Genomic DNA, 23,223 nt, shown 5'->3' on the forward strand with positions numbered 1-23,223 from the left:
CGAGGGGGACTCAGTGCGGCAGCTTTGTTGTTAAATGTTGTCATTGCAGGTTTTCAGTATCTATTAACTGAATCTACTTGCTAAATGCCCTAAAAATCAATAGCTATTTAATTATTTATTTTTATAAAGATAAAGTATATAATTGCAAAAGACATTCAATTAACGCTGCTGATATTTGTGAGAGTTTTCTCTTTTTCCTCTTTATTGACACCACTGAGTTAAATATTAAGATGCAGCTAGCAGCTGGTTAGCTTACTTCAGGACAAAGACTGAATAAAGGGGAAACATGCTAGCTTTGCAGTTACAATATCTGCCTGTTAGCATATTTAAAAAAATACTACTTAACAAGTTAAAGAAAGGGTTAAAACAACAATTCGCTTTCTTTCTTTTTTTTTACAGGGGTTATGTTGGACAACATTCTTGACTCTAAGGAGAGACTCCAGTACTCCCTGTCAAGGAATAGTCCGAAACATAACCCTACATTTTTCTTTTAATTTTGGTTTGTAAAGATTTAACAAATGAGATACGAGGTTTTAATTAGTGAGGCTTAGATGTGTTGGCAGGTAGATTTTGCTACCATTGGACAGAGCCAGCCACGCTGTTCCCCTGTTTCAGAAACACTATGCTATGCTAAACTAATCTGCATTGTCCTACCCCCTATTGAATTTTCTTAAATATTGTTAGACACATACCACATCTTTCTACCACGTGTAATATTCAACATTGAAGGTAAGGAATGGAATCAAATAGTTTTGATGAATTTATTATCTGTATCATCTTGTTTCATGTAGCTCGGTTTAACATTCGGTATATTCAACAGAAGTATTAAGAGGTGTTATTTATGGAAGAGGGCGGTTTGTTTGTGTTGTATGGATACAAAGTATTCATCCATGTTGAATTCAGAGCTATAGCCTATACACAGCCTCATAACTTTTACTGCTACTGATGTTTTTTTAAATATAGATTGTTGGTTTTAGTGTGGATGAAATGGACTTCACAAATATACAACTTTATCGACTAATAAGTGCATTTTAATTGAAGAGATTGTACAAAACTTCAGCATATATTGGCAAGTAACACAAATCAACTGAAACATACAGTGGTCTCTTTGAAACAAAAAAAAACGATACACAATGTCGATACAATAACTAATATGTTGCAATCACAATAATAATGAAAGCATGGCTTTGGTTTTATTACGATATATATATTATAATATATTTTGTCTTTTTTTCATTGGTCCACAGCTAAGAGTAGACATTGTTCTCTCTGATGGCCCGTGTTCAGGACGACTTGTCTTTGCACTGGCGGAGCACCTCCTGCATCTTCTCCTGGATGTCCGCCACCTTCTTGTCCCACTCCTTCTGCACCTTGGCCTCGTCATCCTCCGTAACAGCTGTGTAGGCCATGAGGGCGATGAGGCCCATGTGGAACAGGTGGGTGATGTGTGAACAGCGGCGCTCCATGATCTCCCGGTCGCCATCGCAGTTGTCCAGGTACACCTTCAGCAGGGGTCTTCCAAACAGCAGCTTGGTACCCATCACACCACGGTAGTAGACATCCAGGCTCAGGTTGCTCTTGTCCCTCTCGTAAATCTTCTCAAAGGCCTCCATGTAGCACTGGGCGTTGTCTGGATCTTTCTTCACCTGTGCCACCATGTTGTTGAAGGCAGTGTACTGGTGCTTAATGTACTCCTCGTGATTGCCATAGGTCTCGTTCACCTCGTCGATGCGGATCTGCCTCAGGCATTGGTGGTTCTTTACAGAGATGGTCTCCAGTTTGGAGTGGAGCGGCTGGAACTCCTTATCTAGAGCGTGGCCCTCTTCTGCATCGAGGCCCTTGCGAGCCACCCTAACCAGGGAGGAGACTATGCCAAAGATGGGGTTGATGGAGGAGGCGAAAGAAGACACCTTTTCCACACAGAACAGCACCTTGACTGCAGTTTTGTTTGGTGCATCAGCCATTATGGTGCTTTTCTTCTGCCTTCGACACAAAGTAAGTTTATAGGCTGGAGAGATGAAAACACAAAACAATATGTTTAAAGTAGATCATACATATATCTAGTATGTCTTTTAGACTGAATCTGTACATGGTGACATCATCTTCTGACCACAATCTAAAAGCTTTACCTAAATCATTGGTCACAGAGGGTCTTTGCAATACCCTAAAAATTACGCTCATGGCTAACTCTCAGGTTGCTAATGCTACAGCCCACATGTCACCAGCTGCTGCACAAAAGCCATATTGTAGAAGGTGTCCTCTTACGGTCTAATGTTACTGGCAACTGGTCACATGTGGGCTCATGTTGTCTGCAGGGATACACAGAGCTTCATCATGAGGAGGAAACTTGGGCTTAAAGTAAACAATAGTTTTATTATTGATTCATCTGTTATGAATTAGAGTTGCTTATTATGCCCAAACAACAGCATGAAAGTTATTTAGTTTAATAGCATAAAATGAGAACCAGAAAATATACATACCGGTTACATTTTTGGCATTCAGTTAAAAATTAAGCAAGTATTGTGTTTTGGGAAATCATTTTTTGACATATTGTTAATAAAAAAAACACTTAATTTCAGCATTATAGAAATATACAACTAGTTTATGAGACAACAGACCCAAATCTATCTGTGATGCATCTTTCTCATAGTTTTGACATTAATCATCCTTCACAATGTTGTCCTGCAGGAAAAATAACTCAGGGACCACAGTGGGTGTGTCTTCATAGTAACACAAAGACAGGAAATAAACAAATGGTTACGTGTGGTGACCTTTGTTGTTTCATCTTTATCAATTCAGATAACTTCCAGTGGCTATTTGGCACCTTGCACTTTAATAACTGGGGATGTACTTTGTTTGTTTTAGAGCCTGTTTCTCTCATTTCCTGATTTACAGTCCCACACATGCACAAGAATCAACCATCTTTTACTTTCATTTAATCCGTCAGTCCTAGCTGACTCAGCTATCACACAGAGTTTAAAACATCCTTCAGGTCATAGATTAGAAAGCAACGATATGAAAGATTGTAATGACTTTAACAAATATCCATTTTATCTTTAAAGCCACTGGGGGGCGAACGGTAGAACTTGTTCGGACGCGTGTTCATGCCACAAACATTTCACTGTCCAGTGCGCTGTCTTTCTTTCGATCCGTATGATCCGTTTATTCAGCTTGTACATTGACATCATAGCAGAACACCACAGGATACTGCATGACAGTATAATATAACACCTGGAGAACCCACGCTGACATGCTTGCTGACACGTCACATTGATACGGTCAAAAACTGTTAGCTTCCCGTCCACACACCTGATTCTCCTCACCAGGCACTTACCTATATGCACTTTTAACTCAATGCGCCACCCTGTGTTCAGTGTCAGAACTGCTATGTGTAAACCCACCACATGTTTCCCTCAAAGACAAAATAAAACAACAAAACCACATTATGGCTCCAACAAAGATGTTTACTCACCAGAGATAAAACAGTCGGAATCGCTCAGTCTACTGAAGCCGTCTGACTTTCCTTTCCACTATTTTCCTACCTAGTCAATAAGGACATCCCTTCCTGCCAAATAAGGAAGTGAACACAAGGAAGTGACTCATGCATGCCCTGTGCTGATTGGATGAGGGGAGTTCCTCTAGATGCACTAGCTGCAACCTCCAACCACAAGCAGTGAATGACAGGGTAAGCTTTTCATTGTGTTGTTTTACTCACCAGTCCCCACACCTTCCAAATTAGAATAGGTGACCAGATACCAGCTATTATTAGACAATGTCACACTTTATAACCAGGAAGCAATCACTTTTTTAGTTCCACTAATAATGCTGTGAATACTTTATTTAAATTACATTTCAAAATTGAATTTATAAACATAGCAAAGTTAATAATATTGCATTATTTCATGTCCACACATACATTTTATAAAGTCTTTTAGCAGTTACGTTCACAGGGCACAAGGGTGTAAAGTGTCAGTTCACCCAAATTACAGAAGATATATTTTCTCATTAATGTCAGTTGTTATCAAGACAAGCAGCTGGATTGCGTTATATTTGCCAAGGATTAGAAATACAAGCTAAATGGAGATACATTGAATTTCATTTGCAGTGCTCACCCCATTAAAGATAACATTTTAAATTGTTAAACATCAACATTTCTTTCCAGACAGTGTCACAGAAAAGGAGCAGTTTCCACAGTGTTTGTTTTTAAAATGCACCAGCACTTGTTGGCGTGTAATTGAAGCAGTCCGAACATATAAATGGAGTGGAGTGCACTTATGTAATGCTTTTCTACCTTAACTGTTCGCCTCTCATTCACCCCTTCACGTAGTCTTTGTAACTATAATAGCAATAATTGTAATCACCACAAATAAACAACAAGGATATAAGGTGCAACTAAAGGACACAATAAACTGTAAGCGCACATTAAATATCCCTTCAGTACAGCTCGCAAAAGGTATGCAGAGAATGAGGCTGAGAGGGTTACAATGAAATTCATCAGAAGTTTCAAGAGCTGTTTTTTCTGGAGGAGGGTGTGTGTGTGTGTGTGTGTGTGTGTGTGTGTGTGTGTGTGTGTGTGTGTGTGTGTGTGTGTGTGTGTGTGTGTGTGTGTCCGTCCATAGTTTCGGATAAAAGGTATGCAGAGAATGAGGCTGAGAGGGTTACAATGAAATTCATCAGAAGTTTCAAGAGCTGTTTTTTCTGGAGGAGGGTGTGTGTGTGTGTGTGTGTGTGTGTGTGTGTGTGTGTGTGTGTGTGTCTCCGTCCGTCCATAGTTTCGGATAAAAGGTATGCAGAGAATGAGGCTGAGAGGGTTACAATGAAATTCATCAGAAGTTTCAAGAGCTGTTTTTTCTGGAGGAGGGTGTGTGTGTGTGTGTGTGTGTGTGTGTGTGTGTGTGTGTGTGTGTGTGTGTGTGTGTGTGTGTGTGTGTGTGTGTGTGTGTGTGTGTGTGTGTGTGTGTGTCCATCCATAGTTTCGGATACAAAATACTAATCCATTTTCATTTCAGGTTTCTTCCTTTTACATAAGAGTTTATTGAAATTCTATTCAATCAAATTATTTAGTTTGAATTAGATTGTTTTTGTGTTCTTTAGTATTTATGTCCTGCTAATAAAAATAACAATAAACTCTTAATTTATACTTTGTATAAAACATAATCTGCATGTATTGGAGTGCTTTACAAAATGGTTAAAGCCTTTTCTACTTGTTCTGTAGGAGCACTAAAGCCGGGTTTTAAAGATGTCTCTCCTTGGTGTCATCTGGTGGTAGTATAAAGAATTAAATTGTGGCACACAGCAATACGTGACTCCGCCTCCTCATCATCTTCCTGCACACCAAGGACCCTTAACTCAAAATATCATATTATATCAACCTGGCTAGATGCTTTAACAGCAAACAATAATCAAATGAATTAATGTCAAATTAATAAACGCCAATATCTATACAGGTAGACTTTGTAACTATAATAGCAATAATTGTAATCACCACAAATAAACAACAAGGATATAAGGTGCAACTAAAGGTCACAATAAACTGTAAACGCACATTAAATATCCCTTCAGTACAGCTCGCAAAAGGTATGCAGAGAATGAGGCTGAGAGGGTTACAATGAAATTCATCAGAAGTTTCAAGAGCTGTTTTTTCTGGAGGAGGGTGTGTGTGTGTGTGTGTGTGTGTGTGTGTGTGTGTGTGTGTGTGTGTGTGTGTGTCCGTCCGTCCGTCCATAGTTTCGGATAAAAGGTATGCAGAGAATGAGGCTGAGAGGGTTACAATGAAATTCATCAGAAGTTTCAAGAGCTGTTTTTTCTGGAGGAGGGTGTGTGTGTGTGTGTGTGTGTGTGTGTGTGTGTGTGTGTGTGTGTGTGTGTGTGTGTGTGTGTGTGTGTGTCCGTCCGTCCATAGTTTCGGATAAAAGGTATGCAGAGAATGAGGCTGAGAGGGTTACAATGAAATTCATCAGAAGTTTCAAGAGCTGTTTTTTCTGGAGGAGGGTGTGTGTGTGTGTGTGTGTGTGTGTGTGTCTCCGTCCGTCCATAGTTTCGGATAAAAGGTATGCAGAGAATGAGGCTGAGAGGGTTACAATGAAATTCATCAGAAGTTTCAAGGGCTGTTTTTTCTGGAGGAGGGTGTGTGTGTGTGTGTGTGTGTGTGTGTGTGTGTGTGTGTGTGTGTGTGTGTGTGTGTGTGTGTGTGTGTGTGTGTGTGTGTGTCCATCCATAGTTTCGGATACAGAATACTAATCCATTTTCATTTCAGGTTTCTTCCTTTTACATAAGAGTTTATTGAAATTCTATTCAATCAAATTATTTAGTTTGAATTAGATTGTTTTTGTGTTCTTTAGTATTTATGTCCTGCTAATAAAAATAACAATAAACTCTTAATTTATACTTTGTATAAAACATAATCTGCATGTATTGGAGTGCTTTACAAAATGGTTAAAGCCTTTTCTACTTGTTCTGTAGGAGCACTAAAGCCGGGTTTTAAAGATGTCTCTCCTTGGTGTCATCTGGTGGTAGTATAAAGAATTAAATTGTGGCACACAGCAATACGTGACTCCGCCTCCTCATCATCTTCCTGCACACCAAGGACCCTTAACTCAAAATATCATATTATATCAACTTGGCTAGATGCTTTAACAGCAAACAATAATCAAATTAATTAATGTCAAATTAATAAACGCCAATATCTATACAGGTAGACTTTGTAACTATAATAGCAATACTTGTAATCACCACAAATAAACAACAAGGATATAAGGTGCAACTAAAGGGCACAATAAACTGTAAGCGCACATTAAATATCCCTTCAGTACAGCTCGCAAAAGGTATGCAGAGAATGAGGCTGAGAGGGTTACAATGAAATTCATCAGAAGTTTCAAGAGCTGTTTTTTCTGGAGGAGGGTGTGTGTGTGTGTGTGTGTGTGTGTGTGTGTGTGTGTGTGTGTGTGTGTGTGTGTGTCCGTCCATAGTTTCGGATACAAAATACTAATCCATTTTCAATTCAGGTTTCTTCCTTTTACATAAGAGTTTATTGAAATTCTATTTAATCAAATTATTTAGTTTGAATTAGATTGTTTTTGTGTTCTTTAGTATTTATGTCCTGCTAATAAAAGTAACAATAAACTCTTAATTTATACTTTGTATAAAACATAATCTGCATGTATTGGAGTGCTTTACAAAATGTTTAAAGCCTTTTCTACTTGTTCTGTAGGAGCACTAAAGCCGGGTTTTAAAGATGTCTCTCCTTGGTGTCATCTGGTGACACCAAGGACGGAGGACGGGTACCTTCTGGTTTCAGGTATGAACTGGAGCGGACGAGAGCAGCACATCCACACATCAGCAGGTTTGACGCAGCGGCAGTGGACGGTTTGGTTCAGTTTTGGGATTAGGAAGGTTTAAGCCTGCCATTGAAATGGCCTGGAGGGGTGAGCTGAGGTCGTTCTCAGCTCGGACCGGAATCGGATTGTTGCCACCGTTTGTTTGTGTTTATATTGACTGACATACTTTTAATGAAGGGAAAGTGTTTTTCTTTTTTAGTAATTGGCAGGCGCATGTTAGGCTGTGAGAGAATTAGAGTTGGTAACTTTGTTGTTTTATTCTCAACAGATATTAAACAAATATTGATGTACCTAAAGTTTTAACCACAATGTGCTGCCTGTCCTTAATAAATGTAAATATGTGTGTGTGTGTGTGTGTGTGTGTGTGTGTGTGTGTCCGTCCATAGTTTCGGATACAAAATACTAATCCATTTTCAATTCAGGTTTCTTCCTTTTACATAAGAGTTTATTGAAATTCTATTCAATCAAATTATTTACTTTGAATTAGATTGTTTTTGTGTTCTTTAGTATTTATGTCCTGCTAATAAAAATAACAATAAACTCTTAATTTATACTTTGTATAAAACATAATCTGCATGTATTGGAGTGCTTTACAAAATGTTTAAAGCCTTTTCTACTTGTTCTGTAGGAGCACTAAAGCCGGGTTTTAAAGATGTCTCTCCTTGGTGTCATCTGGTGGTAGTATAAAGAATTAAATTGTGGCACACAGCAATACGAGACTCCGCCTCCTCATCATCTTCCTGCACACCAAGGACCCTTAACTCAAAATATCATATTATATCAACTTGGCTAGATGCTTTAACAGCAAACAATAATCAAATGAATTAATGTCAAATTAATAAACGCCAATATCTATACAGTTACTGACAACAGGATAGTGGATAGTGTATCATTAGCTTTAAGCACACTGAGAAACACATTTCCCTTTTTACATTAGCTTTACTGTATATTTGATAGAAATGGATGTTTGCATTGCTCTCGTAAAAGTCAAAGAAGGCGTGATTAGTTCCCAGTTTTAACGTGAATTCACCTGGCCTGATTATTTAATAACAACTGCAGGAATTTCTATTCAGTTTTCTCTATAATCATTGACAGCTAACTAAATATTATTCAACAGGTCATGGACACATCTGTTTTGTAATATTTGACTTCCCCGTAAAAATGTGAGACAACACAGGAAAACATCGGCAGACTTTTCACCCCCCCCCCCACACACACACACACACCAGATGCACTTTCCCCAACCCCAAGAGCTCAGGACCTCACACTGCCTCAGTCTGTCCTCTGAGGGATGAAATACTCTGTGGGATGCTCGTCCAAAAACATGAATATCAAGCACATTTGTCATAAAGGTGTCACTCAGACAGTAGAGGACATTTGAGGTACATCAAAATAATACAAATGCAGAAACCTTTCAAATTCACAAACTTCTTTTAGTACTAGCGGAATTTTAACCTGGGAGAGAAGAGAAACTGGAGCACACTGCTCAGCCTGCACCATCCAATTAGCAAGACATATATCTGGACAACAGCTGTGTCTTCTTCAAAGTCTAACTGAAGTGCAAGTTGATCACTGTGATCTTGTTTCACACCTCTCTCACTTTATTGTTCTTTGTTCGAAAAGCAACAGACTGAGGATGCCCCTGCTGGATGTGAAACTGTCCCGTTGATGTTCCAAAGATGAAAAAGCCAGTTGTGAGTGGTTTGGTGAACAACAGGATCAAGACAAACACCTTTCATTCCTCCACAGTCACAAGGCATTAACATTAACTAAACTAAAGGTGACTGTGCTTTTGCCATCAGAGCCCCACGGCTTTGGAACGAGCTGCCTGAGGAGATAAGGCTCGCACAATCCGTAATCTCTTTTAAATCACTTCTTAAAACACATTTTTACAAACTGGCTTTTATGTGACGTCGTCGCTTTTCTGTTTTATTTCTGTTTTATTTCTGTTATTTTTGTTTTATTTGTTGATTTTTGATCAATTATTTTACTATTTTTTTAATTTATTTTTTATTTCTTAGTTTATTTGTATCGTATCGACTGTCTCACTGACACAACAAAAAGCGAGGCCTCCTTTCCTTCATTTCCGAGGGGGAATTTCTTCATATGCACCACACGCTTTCCTGAAACCCCAAATGGTGTTTACAGCCGTGACTCCCAATGTTACAAGACAACTCAAACACGTGCAGCCTGTGACAACACGGGGTCACGAGTAGGCTTTTCCTTCACTTTAAAGAGTCACATGCCACTGGTTTAAATGACGTCTTATAAATATGCATGAGTGCGAATGTCACATACGTCCCACACTCACCGATGAAGCCTTGGTTGTTGGATATTGGTCTCACTGTTTCGTCAACATAATCCAATATGGATTTGGATTTGTCTCCTGCTGCTTGGATCTTTGTGGCCAGGAGGACTTTCTTTCTTTTCTTCTCCTTCCCCTCCAAAGGCACTTCAACCAGCAGGATCTGTATAAGACCCAGAGGTAACATGGAAACTGAGTTATAAATGGGTTTAGAAAAAATATATTGTTGATATATTGTTGGTTGATATGTCATTATTTAATATGTTGGTAGTTCAAGAAAGTCTGCTTGTTGACAGCTATACAGTAACTACACAAAGCAGTTTTAAACTAACAAAAACTACATTAAGCTTCTGTAATTCTCTTCCCTTTGTTTTATTCTAGATTAAATATGAATAACGTTTGCCTTAGATGTTGAGGCCACAGGCGATCTGCTGTCAGACTTACCTCATAGGCTTTGGCTCTGTACTCCTTTGAGCTCAGGCTGACTTGACTCTTTGGGCGGATGACGGCAACGAACACATCCTCGAGGGTGTCCTCGTTGCCCATACTGCTGACTCTTTCTCAGTCCCGACAAAACCTTCTGCACGTGGGCCAAATGCTGTGGAGAGGCATCCCTGAAGCAGAGGATCACAGGGGGATACATGTTTTCACAAGTGTTGAGATAAGTCACTCACGTCATGCTTATAAGACGTCGTTTACATCAAAGTATAAACCCACAATAACTTTACTTAATAACTAAATACCAGAAATGTGATGACGCTTTGGGAATGTCGTTTGATGCTTTATTCAATATTTAGGCTGATTGTAATTCGATTCATTTATTCATCCTTCTTTAATAGAATTCATCAGCAACTATCTTGATAATCAATTTGATGTTTAAGACATATTTCAAGCAAACATTCTCTCATTTCAACTTCTCAAATGTAGGGATTTGCTGCTTTTCTCTGTCTTGACATTTTAACAACTAAATATCTGTTAATTGAGACAATAATCGTTGGATTGATTAAAAACACAAACAACTGTGATACTTAACATTGTACACCTGGCACCTGTGTTGCCTCATGACTGTGGTTAAGACATCATAATATAGAGGTTTATAGAAACGTTTATCATGCATTATGAAAGTGTTGTAGTAATGCATTTCACAAGTATATGACATTCAGCTCACAACCCAACTTGTTGAGTTCAGAGGAAGGTTACGCCCCGGAAACCAAACTCTGTTGACTATAAACAGTTATTATCAAGTAACGTTATATCATATGCTATGTTTCAGACTACATCGGTCTGCTGTGTCAAACCAGTATCGACACATGTTCTAGTCCACAATAAACACGATCAACTTTTTGGACTGAATCAGCAGCTGTAGCCGGGATGCTACGTTCATCATCACCACCGCTTTTCCGCTCGTTGAGCAAATGAAATTTACCGAAAGCGACGCGACTTTTTTTTCCCCTCAATCAGACCAAACACAGCTCTTCCGGGCTCTCGAGTAGTTTTAGCTTGTTAAATGTAACAGTCCTGCAGACAGCTCCGGATAAACTCCCGGAGTGGATATTTGTGTTGCAGTAGTCGCGGGCCTGTAAAATGGGGCAGGGCTGCAGACACAAACAGAGGAGTCGTGTTACGTTTCATGACAGCGATTACAGTCGGACAACAGAGGACTCTGGCGGCGAGGGGGACTCAGTGCGGCAGCTTTGTTGTTAAATGTTGTCATTGCAGGTTTTCAGTATCTATTAACTGAATCTACTTGCTAAATGCCCTAAAAATCAATAGCTATTTAATTATTTATTTTTATAAAGATAAAGTATATAATTGCAAAAGACATTCAATTAACGCTGCTGATATTTGTGAGAGTTTTCTCTTTTTCCTCTTTATTGACACCACTGAGTTAAATATTAAGATGCAGCTAGCAGCTGGTTAGCTTACTTCAGGACAAAGACTGAATAAAGGGGAAACATGCTAGCTTTGCAGTTACAATATCTGCCTGTTAGCATATTTAAAAAAATACTACTTAACAAGTTAAAGAAAGGGTTAAAACAACAATTCGCTTTCTTTCTTTTTTTTTACAGGGGTTATGTTGGACAACATTCTTGACTCTAAGGAGAGACTCCAGTACTCCCTGTCAAGGAATAGTCCGAAACATAACCCTACATTTTTCTTTTAATTTTGGTTTGTAAAGATTTAACAAATGAGATACGAGGTTTTAATTAGTGAGGCTTAGATGTGTTGGCAGGTAGATTTTGCTACCATTGGACAGAGCCAGCCACGCTGTTCCCCTGTTTCAGAAACACTATGCTATGCTAAACTAATCTGCATTGTCCTACCCCCTATTGAATTTTCTTAAATATTGTTAGACACATACCACATCTTTCTACCACGTGTAATATTCAACATTGAAGGTAAGGAATGGAATCAAATAGTTTTGATGAATTTATTATCTGTATCATCTTGTTTCATGTAGCTCGGTTTAACATTCGGTATATTCAACAGAAGTATTAAGAGGTGTTATTTATGGAAGAGGGCGGTTTGTTTGTGTTGTATGGATACAAAGTATTCATCCATGTTGAATTCAGAGCTATAGCCTATACACAGCCTCATAACTTTTACTGCTACTGATGTTTTTTTAAATATAGATTGTTGGTTTTAGTGTGGATGAAATGGACTTCACAAATATACAACTTTATCGACTAATAAGTGCATTTTAATTGAAGAGATTGTACAAAACTTCAGCATATATTGGCAAGTAACACAAATCAACTGAAACATACAGTGGTCTCTTTGAAACAAAAAAAAACGATACACAATGTCGATACAATAACTAATATGTTGCAATCACAATAATAATGAAAGCATGGCTTTGGTTTTATTACGATATATATATTATAATATATTTTGTCTTTTTTTCATTGGTCCACAGCTAAGAGTAGACATTGTTCTCTCTGATGGCCCGTGTTCAGGACGACTTGTCTTTGCACTGGCGGAGCACCTCCTGCATCTTCTCCTGGATGTCCGCCACCTTCTTGTCCCACTCCTTCTGCACCTTGGCCTCGTCATCCTCCGTAACAGCTGTGTAGGCCATGAGGGCGATGAGGCCCATGTGGAACAGGTGGGTGATGTGTGAACAGCGGCGCTCCATGATCTCCCGGTCGCCATCGCAGTTGTCCAGGTACACCTTCAGCAGGGGTCTTCCAAACAGCAGCTTGGTACCCATCACACCACGGTAGTAGACATCCAGGCTCAGGTTGCTCTTGTCCCTCTCGTAAATCTTCTCAAAGGCCTCCATGTAGCACTGGGCGTTGTCTGGATCTTTCTTCACCTGTGCCACCATGTTGTTGAAGGCAGTGTACTGGTGCTTAATGTACTCCTCGTGATTGCCATAGGTCTCGTTCACCTCGTCGATGCGGATCTGCCTCAGGCATTGGTGGTTCTTTACAGAGATGGTCTCCAGTTTGGAGTGGAGCGGCTGGAACTCCTTATCTAGAGCGTGGCCCTCTTCTGCATCGAGGCCCTTGCGAGCCACCCTAACCAGGGAGGAGACTATGCCAAAGATGGGGTTGATGGAGGAGGCGAAAGAAGACACCTTTTCCACACAGAACAGCACCTTGACTGCAGTTTTGTTTGGTGCATCAGCCATTATGGTGCTTTTCTTCTGCCTTCGACACAAAGTAAGTTTATAGGCTGGAGAGATGAAAACACAAAACAATATGTTTAAAGTAGATCATACATATATCTAGTATGTCTTTTAGACTGAATCTGTACATGGTGACATCATCTTCTGACCACAATCTAAAAGCTTTACCTAAATCATTGGTCACAGAGGGTCTTTGCAATACCCTAAAAATTACGCTCATGGCTAACTCTCAGGTTGCTAATGCTACAGCCCACATGTCACCAGCTGCTGCACAAAAGCCATATTGTAGAAGGTGTCCTCTTACGGTCTAATGTTACTGGCAACTGGTCACATGTGGGCTCATGTTGTCTGCAGGGATACACAGAGCTTCATCATGAGGAGGAAACTTGGGCTTAAAGTAAACAATAGTTTTATTATTGATTCATCTGTTATGAATTAGAGTTGCTTATTATGCCCAAACAACAGCATGAAAGTTATTTAGTTTAATAGCATAAAATGAGAACCAGAAAATATACATACCGGTTACATTTTTGGCATTCAGTTAAAAATTAAGCAAGTATTGTGTTTTGGGAAATCATTTTTTGACATATTGTTAATAAAAAAAACACTTAATTTCAGCATTATAGAAATATACAACTAGTTTATGAGACAACAGACCCAAATCTATCTGTGATGCATCTTTCTCATAGTTTTGACATTAATCATCCTTCACAATGTTGTCCTGCAGGAAAAATAACTCAGGGACCACAGTGGGTGTGTCTTCATAGTAACACAAAGACAGGAAATAAACAAATGGTTACGTGTGGTGACCTTTGTTGTTTCATCTTTATCAATTCAGATAACTTCCAGTGGCTATTTGGCACCTTGCACTTTAATAACTGGGGATGTACTTTGTTTGTTTTAGAGCCTGTTTCTCTCATTTCCTGATTTACAGTCCCACACATGCACAAGAATCAACCATCTTTTACTTTCATTTAATCCGTCAGTCCTAGCTGACTCAGCTATCACACAGAGTTTAAAACATCCTTCAGGTCATAGATTAGAAAGCAACGATATGAAAGATTGTAATGACTTTAACAAATATCCATTTTATCTTTAAAGCCACTGGGGGGCGAACGGTAGAACTTGTTCGGACGCGTGTTCATGCCACAAACATTTCACTGTCCAGTGCGCTGTCTTTCTTTCGATCCGTATGATCCGTTTATTCAGCTTGTACATTGACATCATAGCAGAACACCACAGGATACTGCATGACAGTATAATATAACACCTGGAGAACCCACGCTGACATGCTTGCTGACACGTCACATTGATACGGTCAAAAACTGTTAGCTTCCCGTCCACACACCTGATTCTCCTCACCAGGCACTTACCTATATGCACTTTTAACTCAATGCGCCACCCTGTGTTCAGTGTCAGAACTGCTATGTGTAAACCCACCACATGTTTCCCTCAAAGACAAAATAAAACAACAAAACCACATTATGGCTCCAACAAAGATGTTTACTCACCAGAGATAAAACAGTCGGAATCGCTCAGTCTACTGAAGCCGTCTGACTTTCCTTTCCACTATTTTCCTACCTAGTCAATAAGGACATCCCTTCCTGCCAAATAAGGAAGTGAACACAAGGAAGTGACTCATGCATGCCCTGTGCTGATTGGATGAGGGGAGTTCCTCTAGATGCACTAGCTGCAACCTCCAACCACAAGCAGTGAATGACAGGGTAAGCTTTTCATTGTGTTGTTTTACTCACCAGTCCCCACACCTTCCAAATTAGAATAGGTGACCAGATACCAGCTATTATTAGACAATGTCACACTTTATAACCAGGAAGCAATCACTTTTTTAGTTCCACTAATAATGCTGTGAATACTTTATTTAAATTACATTTCAAAATTGAATTTATAAACATAGCAAAGTTAATAATATTGCATTATTTCATGTCCACACATACATTTTATAAAGTCTTTTAGCAGTTACGTTCACAGGGCACAAGGGTGTAAAGTGTCAGTTCACCCAAATTACAGAAGATATATTTTCTCATTAATGTCAGTTGTTATCAAGACAAGCAGCTGGATTGCGTTATATTTGCCAAGGATTAGAAATACAAGCTAAATGGAGATACATTGAATTTCATTTGCAGTGCTCACCCCATTAAAGATAACATTTTAAATTGTTAAACATCAACATTTCTTTCCAGACAGTGTCACAGAAAAGGAGCAGTTTCCACAGTGTTTGTTTTTAAAATGCACCAGCACTTGTTGGCGTGTAATTGAAGCAGTCCGAACATATAAATGGAGTGGAGTGCACTTATGTAATGCTTTTCTACCTTAACTGTTCGCCTCTCATTCACCCCTTCACGTAGTCTTTGTAACTATAATAGCAATAATTGTAATCACCACAAATAAACAACAAGGATATAAGGTGCAACTAAAGGACACAATAAACTGTAAGCGCACATTAAATATCCCTTCAGTACAGCTCGCAAAAGGTATGCAGAGAATGAGGCTGAGAGGGTTACAATGAAATTCATCAGAAGTTTCAAGAGCTGTTTTTTCTGGAGGAGGGTGTGTGTGTGTGTGTGTGTGTGTGTGTGTGTGTGTGTGTGTGTGTGTGTGTGTGTGTCCGTCCATAGTTTCGGATAAAAGGTATGCAGAGAATGAGGCTGAGAGGGTTACAATGAAATTCATCAGAAGTTTCAAGAGCTGTTTTTTCTGGAGGAGGGTGTGTGTGTGTGTGTGTGTGTGTGTGTGTGTGTGTGTGTGTGTGTGTGTGTGTCTCCGTCCGTCCATAGTTTCGGATAAAAGGTATGCAGAGAATGAGGCTGAGAGGGTTACAATGAAATTCATCAGAAGTTTCAAGAGCTGTTTTTTCTGGAGGGTGTGTGTGTGTGTGTGTGTGTGTGTGTGTGTGTGTGTGTGTGTGTGTGTGTGTGTGTGTGTGTCCATCCATAGTTTCGGATACAAAATACTAATCCATTTTCATTTCAGGTTTCTTCCTTTTACATAAGAGTTTATTGAAATTCTATTCAATCAAATTATTTAGTTTGAATTAGATTGTTTTTGTGTTCTTTAGTATTTATGTCCTGCTAATAAAAATAACAATAAACTCTTAATTTATACTTTGTATAAAACATAATCTGCATGTATTGGAGTGCTTTACAAAATGGTTAAAGCCTTTTCTACTTGTTCTGTAGGAGCACTAAAGCCGGGTTTTAAAGATGTCTCTCCTTGGTGTCATCTGGTGGTAGTATAAAGAATTAAATTGTGGCACACAGCAATACGTGACTCCGCCTCCTCATCATCTTCCTGCACACCAAGGACCCTTAACTCAAAATATCATATTATATCAACCTGGCTAGATGCTTTAACAGCAAACAATAATCAAATGAATTAATGTCAAATTAATAAACGCCAATATCTATACAGGTAGACTTTGTAACTATAATAGCAATAATTGTAATCACCACAAATAAACAACAAGGATATAAGGTGCAACTAAAGGTCACAATAAACTGTAAACGCACATTAAATATCCCTTCAGTACAGCTCGCAAAAGGTATGCAGAGAATGAGGCTGAGAGGGTTACAATGAAATTCATCAGAAGTTTCAAGAGCTGTTTTTTCTGGAGGAGGGTGTGTGTGTGTGTGTGTGTGTGTGTGTGTGTGTGTGTGTGTGTGTCCGTCCGTCCGTCCATAGTTTCGGATAAAAGGTATGCAGAGAATGAGGCTGAGAGGGTTACAATGAAATTCATCAGAAGTTTCAAGAGCTGTTTTTTCTGGAGGAGGGTGTGTGTGTGTGTGTGTGTGTGTGTGTGTGTGTGTGTGTGTGTGTGTGTGTGTGTGTGTGTGTGTCCGTCCGTCCATAGTTTCGGATAAAAGGTATGCAGAGAATGAGGCTGAGAGGGTTACAATGAAATTCATCAGAAGTTTCAAGAGCTGTTTTTTCTGGAGGAGGGTGTGTGTGTGTGTGTGTGTGTGTGTGTGTGTGTGTGTCTCCGTCCGTCCATAGTTTCGGATAAAAGGTATGCAGAGAATGAGGCTGAGAGGGTTACAATGAAATTCATCAGAAGTTTCAAGGGCTGTTTTTTCTGGAGGAGGGTGTGTGTGTGTGTGTGTGTGTGTGTGTGTGTGTGTGTGTGTGTGTGTGTGTGTGTGTGTGTGTGTGTGTGTGTGTGTGTCCATCCATAGTTTCGGATACAAAATACTAATCCATTTTCATTTCAGGTTTCTTCCTTTTACATAAGAGTTTATTGAAATTCTATTCAATCAAATTATTTAGTTTGAATTAGATTGTTTTTGTGTTCTTTAGTATTTATGTCCTGCTAATAAAAATAACAATAAACTCTTAATTTATACTTTGTATAAAACATAATCTGCATGTATTGGAGTGCTTTACAAAATGGTTAAAGCCTTTTCTACTTGTTCTGTAGGAGCACTAAAGCCGGGTTTTAAAGATGTCTCTCCTTGGTGTCATCTGGTGGTAGTATAAAGAATTAAATTGTGGCACACAGCAATACGTGACTCCGCCTCCTCATCATCTTCCTGCACACCAAGGACCCTTAACTCAAAATATCATATTATATCAACTTGGCTAGATGCTTTAACAGCAAACAATAATCAAATTAATTAATGTCAAATTAATAAACGCCAATATCTATACAGGTAGACTTTGTAACTATAATAGCAATACTTGTAATCACCACAAATAAACAACAAGGATATAAGGTGCAACTAAAGGGCACAATAAACTGTAAGCGCACATTAAATATCCCTTCAGTACAGCTCGCAAAAGGTATGCAGAGAATGAGGCTGAGAGGGTTACAATGAAATTCATCAGAAGTTTCAAGAGCTGTTTTTTCTGGAGGAGGGTGTGTGTGTGTGTGTGTGTGTGTGTGTGTGTGTGTGTGTGTGTGTGTGTGTGTGTGTGTGTGTCCGTCCATAGTTTCGGATACAAAATACTAATCCATTTTCAATTCAGGTTTCTTCCTTTTACATAAGAGTTTATTGAAATTCTATTTAATCAAATTATTTAGTTTGAATTAGATTGTTTTTGTGTTCTTTAGTATTTATGTCCTGCTAATAAAAGTAACAATAAACTCTTAATTTATACTTTGTATAAAACATAATCTGCATGTATTGGAGTGCTTTACAAAATGTTTAAAGCCTTTTCTACTTGTTCTGTAGGAGCACTAAAGCCGGGTTTTAAAGATGTCTCTCCTTGGTGTCATCTGGTGACACCAAGGACGGAGGACGGGTACCTTCTGGTTTCAGGTATGAACTGGAGCGGACGAGAGCAGCACATCCACACATCAGCAGGTTTGACGCAGCGGCAGTGGACGGTTTGGTTCAGTTTTGGGATTAGGAAGGTTTAAGCCTGCCATTGAAATGGCCTGGAGGGGTGAGCTGAGGTCGTTCTCAGCTCGGACCGGAATCGGATTGTTGCCACCGTTTGTTTGTGTTTATATTGACTGACATACTTTTAATGAAGGGAAAGTGTTTTTCTTTTTTAGTAATTGGCAGGCGCATGTTAGGCTGTGAGAGAATTAGAGTTGGTAACTTTGTTGTTTTATTCTCAACAGATATTAAACAAATATTGATGTACCTAAAGTTTTAACCACAATGTGCTGCCTGTCCTTAATAAATGTAAATATGTGTGTGTGTGTGTGTGTGTGTGTGTGTGTGTGTGTGTGTGTGTGTGTGTCCGTCCATAGTTTCGGATACAAAATACTAATCTATTTTCAATTCAGGTTTCTTCCTTTTACATAAGAGTTTATTGAAATTCTATTCAATCAAATTATTTACTTTGAATTAGATTGTTTTTGTGTTCTTTAGTATTTATGTCCTGCTAATAAAAATAACAATAAACTCTTAATTTATACTTTGTATAAAACATAATCTGCATGTATTGGAGTGCTTTACAAAATGTTTAAAGCCTTTTCTACTTGTTCTGTAGGAGCACTAAAGCCGGGTTTTAAAGATGTCTCTCCTTGGTGTCATCTGGTGGTAGTATAAAGAATTAAATTGTGGCACACAGCAATACGAGACTCCGCCTCCTCATCATCTTCCTGCACACCAAGGACCCTTAACTCAAAATATCATATTATATCAACTTGGCTAGATGCTTTAACAGCAAACAATAATCAAATGAATTAATGTCAAATTAATAAACGCCAATATCTATACAGTTACTGACAACAGGATAGTGGATAGTGTATCATTAGCTTTAAGCACACTGAGAAACACATTTCCCTTTTTACATTAGCTTTACTGTATATTTGATAGAAATGGATGTTTGCATTGCTCTCGTAAAAGTCAAAGAAGGCGTGATTAGTTCCCAGTTTTAACGTGAATTCACCTGGCCTGATTATTTAATAACAACTGCAGGAATTTCTATTCAGTTTTCTCTATAATCATTGACAGCTAACTAAATATTATTCAACAGGTCATGGACACATCTGTTTTGTAATATTTGACTTCCCCGTAAAAATGTGAGACAACACAGGAAAACATCGGCAGACTTTTCACCCCCCCCCCCACACACACACACACACCAGATGCACTTTCCCCAACCCCAAGAGCTCAGGACCTCACACTGCCTCAGTCTGTCCTCTGAGGGATGAAATACTCTGTGGGATGCTCGTCCAAAAACATGAATATCAAGCACATTTGTCATAAAGGTGTCACTCAGACAGTAGAGGACATTTGAGGTACATCAAAATAATACAAATGCAGAAACCTTTCAAATTCACAAACTTCTTTTAGTACTAGCGGAATTTTAACCTGGGAGAGAAGAGAAACTGGAGCACACTGCTCAGCCTGCACCATCCAATTAGCAAGACATATATCTGGACAACAGCTGTGTCTTCTTCAAAGTCTAACTGAAGTGCAAGTTGATCACTGTGATCTTGTTTCACACCTCTCTCACTTTATTGTTCTTTGTTCGAAAAGCAACAGACTGAGGATGCCCCTGCTGGATGTGAAACTGTCCCGTTGATGTTCCAAAGATGAAAAAGCCAGTTGTGAGTGGTTTGGTGAACAACAGGATCAAGACAAACACCTTTCATTCCTCCACAGTCACAAGGCATTAACATTAACTAAACTAAAGGTGACTGTGCTTTTGCCATCAGAGCCCCACGGCTTTGGAACGAGCTGCCTGAGGAGATAAGGCTCGCACAATCCGTAATCTCTTTTAAATCACTTCTTAAAACACATTTTTACAAACTGGCTTTTATGTGACGTCGTCGCTTTTCTGTTTTATTTCTGTTTTATTTCTGTTATTTTTGTTTTATTTGTTGATTTTTGATCAATTATTTTACTATTTTTTTAATTTATTTTTTATTTCTTAGTTTATTTGTATCGTATCGACTGTCTCACTGACACAACAAAAAGCGAGGCCTCCTTTCCTTCATTTCCGAGGGGGAATTTCTTCATATGCACCACACGCTTTCCTGAAACCCCAAATGGTGTTTACAGCCGTGACTCCCAATGTTACAAGACAACTCAAACACGTGCAGCCTGTGACAACACGGGGTCACGAGTAGGCTTTTCCTTCACTTTAAAGAGTCACATGCCACTGGTTTAAATGACGTCTTATAAATATGCATGAGTGCGAATGTCACATACGTCCCACACTCACCGATGAAGCCTTGGTTGTTGGATATTGGTCTCACTGTTTCGTCAACATAATCCAATATGGATTTGGATTTGTCTCCTGCTGCTTGGATCTTTGTGGCCAGGAGGACTTTCTTTCTTTTCTTCTCCTTCCCCTCCAAAGGCACTTCAACCAGCAGGATCTGTATAAGACCCAGAGGTAACATGGAAACTGAGTTATAAATGGGTTTAGAAAAAATATATTGTTGATATATTGTTGGTTGATATGTCATTATTTAATATGTTGGTAGTTCAAGAAAGTCTGCTTGTTGACAGCTATACAGTAACTACACAAAGCAGTTTTAAACTAACAAAAACTACATTAAGCTTCTGTAATTCTCTTCCCTTTGTTTTATTCTAGATTAAATATGAATAACGTTTGCCTTAGATGTTGAGGCCACAGGCGATCTGCTGTCAGACTTACCTCATAGGCTTTGGCTCTGTACTCCTTTGAGCTCAGGCTGACTTGACTCTTTGGGCGGATGACGGCAACGAACACATCCTCGAGGGTGTCCTCGTTGCCCATACTGCTGACTCTTTCTCAGTCCCGACAAAACCTTCTGCACGTGGGCCAAATGCTGTGGAGAGGCATCCCTGAAGCAGAGGATCACAGGGGGATACATGTTTTCACAAGTGTTGAGATAAGTCACTCACGTCATGCTTATAAGACGTCGTTTACATCAAAGTATAAACCCACAATAACTTTACTTAATAACTAAATACCAGAAATGTGATGACGCTTTGGGAATGTCGTTTGATGCTTTATTCAATATTTAGGCTGATTGTAATTCGATTCATTTATTCATCCTTCTTTAATAGAATTCATCAGCAACTATCTTGATAATCAATTTGATGTTTAAGACATATTTCAAGCAAACATTCTCTCATTTCAACTTCTCAAATGTAGGGATTTGCTGCTTTTCTCTGTCTTGACATTTTAACAACTAAATATCTGTTAATTGAGACAATAATCGTTGGATTGATTAAAAACACAAACAACTGTGATACTTAACATTGTACACCTGGCACCTGTGTTGCCTCATGACTGTGGTTAAGACATCATAATATAGAGGTTTATAGAAACGTTTATCATGCATTATGAAAGTGTTGTAGTAATGCATTTCACAAGTATATGACATTCAGCTCACAACCCAACTTGTTGAGTTCAGAGGAAGGTTACGCCCCGGAAACCAAACTCTGTTGACTATAAACAGTTATTATCAAGTAACGTTATATCATATGCTATGTTTCAGACTACATCGGTCTGCTGTGTCAAACCAGTATCGACACATGTTCTAGTCCACAATAAACACGATCAACTTTTTGGACTGAATCAGCAGCTGTAGCCGGGATGCTACGTTCATCATCACCACCGCTTTTCCGCTCGTTGAGCAAATGAAATTTACCGAAAGCGACGCGACTTTTTTTTCCCCTCAATCAGACCAAACACAGCTCTTCCGGGCTCTCGAGTAGTTTTAGCTTGTTAAATGTAACAGTCCTGCAGACAGCTCCGGATAAACTCCCGGAGTGGATATTTGTGTTGCAGTAGTCGCGGGCCTGTAAAATGGGGCAGGGCTGCAGACACAAACAGAGGAGTCGTGTTACGTTTCATGACAGCGATTACAGTCGGACAACAGAGGACTCTGGCGGCGAGGGGGACTCAGTGCGGCAGCTTTGTTGTTAAATGTTGTCATTGCAGGTTTTCAGTATCTATTAACTGAATCTACTTGCTAAATGCCCTAAAAATCAATAGCTATTTAATTATTTATTTTTATAAAGATAAAGTATATAATTGCAAAAGACATTCAATTAACGCTGCTGATATTTGTGAGAGTTTTCTCTTTTTCCTCTTTATTGACACCACTGAGTTAAATATTAAGATGCAGCTAGCAGCTGGTTAGCTTACTTCAGGACAAAGACTGAATAAAGGGGAAACATGCTAGCTTTGCAGTTACAATATCTGCCTGTTAGCATATTTAAAAAAATACTACTTAACAAGTTAAAGAAAGGGTTAAAACAACAATTCGCTTTCTTTCTTTTTTTTTACAGGGGTTATGTTGGACAACATTCTTGACTCTAAGGAGAGACTCCAGTACTCCCTGTCAAGGAATAGTCCGAAACATAACCCTACATTTTTCTTTTAATTTTGGTTTGTAAAGATTTAACAAATGAGATACGAGGTTTTAATTAGTGAGGCTTAGATGTGTTGGCAGGTAGATTTTGCTACCATTGGACAGAGCCAGCCACGCTGTTCCCCTGTTTCAGAAACACTATGCTATGCTAAACTAATCTGCATTG

At 39.0% G+C, this 23,223-nt stretch overlaps 1 protein-coding gene across 3 annotated transcripts; it reads right to left on the reverse strand.

The window, feature by feature from the left end:
- Positions 1-747: 747 nt before the first annotated feature.
- Positions 748-22,501, reverse strand: LOC137872723 (protein rapunzel-like). 3 transcript variants are annotated; one of them, XM_068711118.1, is made up of 4 exons: positions 20,912-21,001; positions 10,087-10,256; positions 9,649-9,805; positions 748-2,008 (listed from the first exon to the last, which is right to left on the reverse strand). In XM_068711118.1, the coding sequence occupies exons 2-4, from the start codon at positions 10,186-10,188 to the stop codon at positions 1,284-1,286; spliced, it is 984 nt and encodes a 327-aa protein (XP_068567219.1). In that variant the 5' UTR covers positions 10,189-10,256; positions 20,912-21,001; the 3' UTR covers positions 748-1,283. The 3 variants fall into 3 exon arrangements, with proteins under 3 accessions (XP_068567219.1, XP_068567217.1, XP_068567218.1); XM_068711116.1 differs by lacking the exon at positions 20,912-21,001 and adding an exon at positions 11,069-11,238; XM_068711117.1 differs by lacking the exons at positions 748-2,008; positions 9,649-9,805; positions 10,087-10,256 and adding exons at positions 12,060-13,320; positions 21,350-21,519; positions 22,332-22,501 and having other exon boundaries at positions 20,912-21,068.
- Positions 22,502-23,223: the final 722 nt, after the last annotated feature.

This window comes from Cebidichthys violaceus, unplaced genomic scaffold (assembly GCF_023349555.1).
Source record: "Cebidichthys violaceus isolate CVI_PGR_0920_01 unplaced genomic scaffold, fCebVio1.0.p SCAF_16, whole genome shotgun sequence".
Classification (NCBI taxonomy): domain Eukaryota; kingdom Metazoa; phylum Chordata; class Actinopteri; order Perciformes; family Stichaeidae; genus Cebidichthys; species Cebidichthys violaceus.

What these genes read in the sequence shown, in the direction of transcription:
- LOC137872723 (XM_068711118.1), bottom strand. Translation starts at nt 10,188, where the DNA reads ATGGGCAACGAGGACACCCTCGAGGATGTGTTCGTTGCCGTCATCCGC. An exon ending in ACAGAGCCAAAGCCTATGAG is followed by an intron (nt 9,806 to 10,086) that starts GTAAGTCTGACA and finishes GGTCTTATACAG; the next exon opens with ATCCTGCTGGTTGAAGTGCC. An exon ending in CAACAACCAAGGCTTCATCG is followed by an intron (nt 2,009 to 9,648) that starts GTGAGTGTGGGA and finishes TCATCTCTCCAG; the next exon opens with CCTATAAACTTACTTTGTGT.